Source organism: Mesitornis unicolor, unplaced genomic scaffold (assembly GCF_000695765.1).
Source record: "Mesitornis unicolor isolate BGI_N332 unplaced genomic scaffold, ASM69576v1 scaffold29812, whole genome shotgun sequence".
Classification (NCBI taxonomy): Eukaryota; Metazoa; Chordata; class Aves; order Mesitornithiformes; family Mesitornithidae; genus Mesitornis; species Mesitornis unicolor.
In genome coordinates this window covers 1-7,356 of record NW_010170307.1, presented here as the reverse complement: position 1 = coordinate 7,356, position 7,356 = coordinate 1, and the positions used below count along the sequence as shown (strand labels likewise).

The 7,356-nt window shown below is 38.3% G+C and overlaps 1 protein-coding gene across 1 annotated transcript in view; it reads right to left on the bottom strand.

Moving 5' to 3' along the window:
- Positions 1-6,990, bottom strand: part of NMD3 (NMD3 ribosome export adaptor) — a gene marked incomplete at its 5' end in the record, with an annotated part of 7,825 nt that extends 835 nt beyond the window's left edge. The window contains 11 exons of the mRNA XM_010179647.1: positions 726-832; positions 1,329-1,401; positions 2,093-2,205; positions 2,862-3,007; positions 3,647-3,764; positions 4,044-4,140; positions 4,445-4,523; positions 4,691-4,781; positions 5,281-5,409; positions 5,788-5,868; positions 6,894-6,990. Of these exons, the coding sequence (XP_010177949.1) occupies positions 726-832; positions 1,329-1,401; positions 2,093-2,205; positions 2,862-3,007; positions 3,647-3,764; positions 4,044-4,140; positions 4,445-4,523; positions 4,691-4,781; positions 5,281-5,409; positions 5,788-5,868; positions 6,894-6,990 (1,131 nt within the window). The remainder of the gene's footprint in view (positions 1-725; positions 833-1,328; positions 1,402-2,092; positions 2,206-2,861; positions 3,008-3,646; positions 3,765-4,043; positions 4,141-4,444; positions 4,524-4,690; positions 4,782-5,280; positions 5,410-5,787; positions 5,869-6,893) is intronic.
- Positions 6,991-7,356: the final 366 nt, after the last annotated feature.

The following is a 7,356-nucleotide window of genomic DNA, read 5'->3' as shown; positions in this document are numbered from 1 at the left end:
GTGTTTCCACCTCATTCTTTTTGCCTTTTTTTTGTATTAGCACCCATCAGCTTCCAACTAATATTGAAGTTGCCTGTCCTCATTGAACTCTAATTGCTTCCTTTTATCTACTCAGTTCTTTATTTCATTCATTCTTTAGAATCTGCTTTTGCTGCATCAGTTTTGCCACCAAACAAACCAGTGAAAAGCCCATTTGCACAGAAGTGTCCCTTTAGGTAGACAGACAGCAGCTCTAAGCTACAGACACGATGCTTACAGTATCACTCGTCTCATGATTTAAGCTTTTCTTGGAAAATCATAGAAATAGTTTTTACATTTTGCAACAGTAAACCTGAAAAACATGCAGTGCCATCTTGAAAATTTCAGGATTTATTCTGTTTCCACACACCCCTGTCCTGTTGATTTCAGTATCCACATTCCCTGAAAACTTAGCAGATAGGACAAACATCAGTAAGATGTATATGCTTAAAGTGCTTCCTGCACTAAGGAACGGGGCAGGGAAATGCAGAGACACACTGCTCTTCAGAGAACACCAATATCAACCTGTCCTACGAGCCAGCACCACACTGGCAGCATTTGATTGTTACCCCGTAACAGTCAGCACAGCAGCTTAGGCATTAGACAGGGTTTATTTATCCCCTGCAGAAACCAAGAAATGTTATTTCTAGACTTGGCACAGTATCCTAGGTAGGAGGGACTAAAAAACTTCACGGCAGATACTGAACCTTTCATCATCTGTATCTGTGCCTTCTCTGTCCCTTTCCAGCTCTTTCAGCTTCCAGTTTCTGCGACGCTGGCGTTTGGTACGGTCATAGCTCTTCTTTATTAATACCTACAGTGAAGAACAGCAAGTCTTTATACATGCACACTGTCCATACAACTGATGACATGCTTTCAAAACCCCAAATTCCACCCAAGTCGAGATTTGGGCAACCGTAAAACCAGCTCAATGGTAGTTAAGTCTGGTAGTCTGAAGTCTTACATGGAATTTATGCAGCATTTGTCAATTCTAAAGTTTCCAAAAGCTTTGGATTATGACCTGAAGAGACACACACACCCTGGAGTTGGAATACAGTTTTCACTACACAGTGCATGGTAATTTGAACAAAACCAACAAAGAGTAAGGTAAGTTAATACGTTATTTAACCACCACTCAAATCCAGGTAGTGAGAAAATAATTTTCGAAATGAGATGCTATTCCAGTTTCAGTATTAGTAGCTCCACTTCTTTGGCAGTGTGGAACTAGTGAGTATTCATTATAAAATCATATTCCCCAACAGCTCTGGGTAACGCAGGGAACTTTGTACAGAGAAAGAAAATGGTCTTACCACATCAGGAATATTGTGCGGGTTCATCTTATTGGCAAACTCATCATTTAAGTTGCAGTTTGCCAAGTCGAACCTAAAATGAAAACAGGTATTTCATCCTACCCTTTCATGTAAGTCTACAAAATGGAACTCGATGTATCCTATGTTTGAATTAAGTAAGTTACAGCTTCTAAGTAAGATAAATGTTTCCAAATTAAGTACAGAGCAAATAAAAACATCCACATCAATATGCAGCTCTAAATAACTCTTTGAAGCTGCTGTTCCCAAATTCTGTTCAGTAGCACTTCCCAGCTTCCTGAACGCAAACAGCAATATCCACTGAGGTTCTGTTGGGTGCACAACAGCTTCAGTAACATTCGTGTTTAAGCCTGTTTGAGAATCACCTGATTTGCCTCATCTTACAAAAATTTCACATTTGTCACTGCTGCATATGATAGTCACTACCAAACAAATAGCTCTTGACTGGTATTTTAAAAATCCTGCCCATCTACTTGTGTCTAAACTGTTATTCCAGTCTGTACTTTAAAGTCAGTACTTCAGCTCTTATTACTAACAGCCCTTTTCACATGACAACTTCTGCTAGAAAAAAGATTTGCTCTGTTAGGACCATCTCTTCATGGCCAAGATGAACAATTCTATCCTGTTTGCTGATCTCATTTAGAAATCATCAAAGTTTTGATCTGTTCTAATACATAAGCCTGTAGACAATACAGAGAATTCAGTCCTTAAATAATTTTTAATAAAAAACAAGAAACAGAACAGACCCCAAGACAAGGTCGCCGGGATTCAGAATGTGCCCCAGGTGAGTACAGCAGAAATACTGATGATCTGTGTTCAACTCCGAGGTTTTCTGTACCCAGGCTTCAGCCAGTGTGTGCTTGGGGAATGAAAAGTAAAACACTCTTGTAATCAAATGCAGCTTAACTGGCTGTGCTATTACAACATTCGTACTGTTATATTACTCTTTTAAATTATATTTGTAATTAAACTTGTATTTCAATGTATTGCTTGCTATTCCTCATTTCTCATCTTTACAGAAGGAAATGGACATGCCAACCACTTTTCACAAGAATTCACTAAGGCTGTTTCTCTAACTCGATGGGTCTTCTAGTGGTTTTTATTTTACTTTGTAACTTTCAATCACGTACAGCTTTTGACTGAGAAGAAAATGTTTGGTACCGATTCATTAATTCTGATTTAAAAGAAATGCTTATATACTTCAACAAAAGCAATTCAATAATCGAAGAGTTGCACAGCTAATATAAAACATTTCAATGAGGACAGTCACAAGTAGAGTTTAAACGCTTTCAAGAGGAAAGAATTTCTGAAAGTGGAATTCATGTCGTGCCTGTGCAACTGCCAAACCAAAATGCTGTCTACATCTTCCTGAGAAGAGCTTTTGCCAGTGGCAAGACATAAAAGCAAACATTTGACTTTGTAAGGTGGGATGTTTCAAAACAGAAGTTCATCTGAGTAGGAGAGGAAGGGGAGAGGAAGGCCCTTGAATGGAACTAAGTAGAGAGGAACTCTTACCCTGTTTGATCTTGCCCCTGCCCCGGCACCTTTTTTCCTTTCTGGAACCCTGTTGATATCCATAATGATAAATTCCTCTAGCTGTTTGGGGTGGAACAAGCTATTGAAAGGGTGGCGCCAGTAGGTATTCCCATCAATTTCAGCAACTGGAAAAAAACCACACAAGCATGAGCAATAACAAGGGAAAGAATTTCTTGTCAAGAAATAAAACGAAGCATTAGCCAAAATTAAGGCAACTTCCATACTCATTTTGTTCAAGTTTGTTATTGTGACACAAGTATTTAGGACGTGACTCAAACTGCAAACTCATTCTACAAGAGCAGTTGATCTGTGACAGCCAAATCATGTATCACATGTCTGAAGCACAGATCTTTCTATTCACAAGCACCATTCTCCGGGATGCATCATTATTTAGAGGTATTTTGCTGGTAGAGCTTACCAGCAAATACCAATCAAAGCATGGTGCTTTTGGTACCGAAGTGGCTAGAATCATAATCCAGAGAAAAACTAGATGCTATCTAATTTTAGATGAATATACCTGATCAATGTAGGTGTTTAGCAGAGACCTAGGACATCGATGAACTTAACAGTGAGCCTACACATTTTGCCTAGGATGCTATGGAAATCAAGCTTGAAGAACTATGTCTTAATTTGCTATTAAATTTCTGCATCAGTGAGTGTACAGATAAATTTACAACATTAAGACATAACATACAAAGATTTCATGAAAACAAAAAAAGAATTAAAAAACAATGGTGCCAGCAGAAAAATGAGCCCCAACTTACTCTGCAGAGTGCTGGGATCAATGAGGTGGATGGTGCTTGTTACTCTGATGCACACACAGATCTGGCTCATGTTACCAAGACTCTGCGCCAGTTTTGGTGACAGACACACAACATTGTCCTGCATACAAACAGAAAATCATTTACACTCATACTTCCTTAATTTTTAATGAAGTCTTTAGAGAAATCCAAAATAGATTTTTAAACTTCACATTTTCAGTTCTCCACCGAGTATCACCCAATAACTTCCTCAAGATAGCTGCTATCCGCACTTTCCATACTTGGTGGGGAGTAGATGCCCCCAGTCCCCCAAATATACAATAAATCAGGCCTCCATCCCCAAAAACCAAACTCTACCCACTTCATACAATACCCCAAAAATGAAATAGAGAGAAGCTACCTTGCATATTGGAACAATTTCCACGGAGAATGTGCTTTTGTAATTGTAGACATTGCTATGAATATCATGCGAGATCAAACGTTGGGATGATTTTGATCTATAAAAAAAAAACCCAACAGAGCCTTTAGGTAGCAAGAAGGACATTATTTGAAATAGGAGATAATCAGCAATGAAAGTATACAGCTACGTACTACACATCCAAAGATTAAGGAAATAGAAAAACGCATAAGGATTAGTTTTACAATGGTTAAGTGGAAAACAGGGGGCTTCTGTAGAAGGGATTTTGTCTGTTTTAACTAGGTTCCTTATATTTTCATTTACAAAATTCTTTAAAAGTGAAGGATAAAACACACTTCCCCGAAGTTTTTTGGTATTTAAGGCAATAAAAGCAAATCACATACCTAGATGGAACTGTACACTGAAGGAAGTCAACCATCTTCTGGGCATGTTGCTTTGATGAATAATAAAAATCCAGGCCATCTTGAAGAGAAGAAAGCTTGATGAACCTATTTCAAGTACTATGTTTTTTTCCAAATACATAGTCTAAGAAATCTGCTGCTTATCTGTACACAGCTACTAGCACAGGAACTCTCCTAATATAAAACAGGTTACTCTATCCTACGCCTCAAGACTAACAAGCCACTTACCATGGATTTCTTTGATGCGAAGTGTATTCTGATGAAGCCTGTGTTTTAAAATCAGCTGCTCCAAATAGTAGAAAGTCTTCTTGTGCAGAGTCTAAAACCAAGCAAAGATAAAGTTATCTAGAACCGTCCAGTACAAATGCAGTATCTCTGAAGAATAAACATTTACATGAAAAGATCATCTAGAGAAGGAACAGTCCAAAGTCCATTCCAAGTAACCAAAATAATTTCAGAGGTGTGCTCTTTATACCAAATTATTTAAAGCTTCTGTTGCTCATTTTTGTGTAACTGGTTGCAAAATATACCATTTTCTTTAAAGGAGATCTAAATGTTTATAAGCCATCTGGACCACTGTGTTGAAAGAGAGAAGGACATTTAGTAATTCACACAAGATCTTCCTGCCACCCAAAAATAATACGCTAGTAATACCAGACAGCAGATCAGTAAGAAAAAAATCCTACATGAACACAAAATGTATTGCTGTGGCTGTGTGCATGAGTACATCTTTTTCTGAGAAAACAAAAAAATTCATCCAAAGATTTGTCCGCCTGATTGTTCTGCCATGAACAAATGAAAATTCAGTTTGCCTCTACCTTTTGTCTGACTTGCACTACAGCTTTCCAGAAATCCTTAGCTTCAATCCTATGACAGTCTTCACACATTTGAGACTGAACTATATATTCCACCACAAATACTTGCTGAAGAACTGCTCCATTTATCACCTGCAAAACAAAAGTTTAAAAGGTTTCCTCATTAGTCCTGTCAAGACAGAAAGCTAGCTCACCACAGCATTCTGAAACAAACTTCCATGCTGTACTGTAACTATGTGACTGACGGCTATATTTGGATCACAAATGTTAGCAGTATTTTCTTTACTGGAACAGCAGACAGCCTTCTTCAAACTGTGATGAATGGCACTTTACTGACAAAACTGAGGCAGGATGAAATCAGTAATCTCTCAAGATAAGCCAGTAAACACATGCTGGATTTTACCAGAGAAAACAATTTATCTAAAATGCAGTAGTATTAAAAAATAAAGAAAATCATACTGTTTGTCATAAAAAACTTATAAAAAGACACAGAATACGATACTCCAGTACCTCTTTCTGAACAGTCAGTTTCAGCTTCAGCCTCTTAGAATGTGGTTCGGTCCAAATGAAGCCTGCATCAATGAGCCGGACCTGCCAGGACAGAACAAGAACTCAGCTACTGCCAGCAGCTGGACTAGTACAGTGTTAAAACCACGTGGCTCTTAACGACCACAAAACACAAGCTTATGGTACAGTTCATAGCTCCTCAACCAAGTGAGGAAGTGAATAACCCTAATTAAAAGCATCTGTATCAGCATACCAAACCTAATTACTAATGCTTAGTTAGAACAGCGAGTCTGATCTACTCGAAATAATGGTGATGCAACCTCAGACCACCACATCAGAACAACTGAAGGCGCTATTCAACAGTACCTCTGGGTGCCATGCAATGATGAATTTGGACAGCATAATGGTTTCCTCAGGACTGAAAAGCCAGTTTAATCTCTAAAACTAAGAACATGCTAATTTACTGCGGCAAAAGATATTTTATATATTTAAGTACTAATGTAGTAACAGGAAGCTCCATAAGGCAATCTAATTCAAACCTTGATGACTACAGTAACAAACTAGGGTTTTTTTGTCTAAAACACTGTCTCAGATTTTTTCCTCTGATAAGATTCTGAACCTAAAAAATAGAAACATTATTCAGCATGAGACTTTCAAGTTAGTCTCTATATAGACATTTGCAACCCTTCTTTGTACCACGGTAACCAGTAAGATCAAATATTGCAGAAACAATTTTCATGATATATAAAAAGAAAAAAATATATTAAAAATATATTAGCTTCCTTCAGTTAATTCTGCTCAGCTCCCATTTAAACAATAACAATTGTGCAGTACACTTTGAAGTCACAGAATTGCATTGCAGCAGCCTCCTCGGTATGCCTGGAAACTCCTTGATGGAGCCTGTCCTTACCGAATCCTCCAAAATTCTAGTGTGGAGTTATCTGCGATCAGATTGTCATTCTCTATGTTTAGTATAAATCAGTTAATAAGCTCTTCACAAGTACAAACAGCAGCTCTGGAAGGATCAAACTCTGTATAAATTAGCTGTCCTTCACTTTATGCAACACCAGTAGACACACTACAAAATACCAGCAGAATTCGCTACTCACCTTGCTCAGTGAACCTTTAATTTTCTTAAGACACAAAGCCAGCAGCTCTCTAGACTCCAAGGTACACTGAATCCAGGTTCCTGGAGGTTGCAGGTACCTATGGCACAGGAAGCATTTTACAGCACATGAAGCTGCTTCAGCAAATTAAATCACTTCAAAGTTAAACAATTCTTTACCAAGCTTTTTGTTTTAACATTAACTACACAGCTACAACTTCTGCCTCCCTAAGCATTAAGATTCATGCATTCAACGAGCATTCACACTTTTACCACCATCCTTATCAATCTGCCCTTTTTTTTTTCCTTCAAGGACCATAAGCCAACTCATTTAAAATCTTTTAGACCCTACATACCAACGCATTTCTACTTCCACATCAGAAGAAATACACGAACGCGCTGAAAAACACGACAACACGTCCAGCAGTGTCCCCGCTGGCCGCGCCACTTCCCAGCCGCAGCGACCC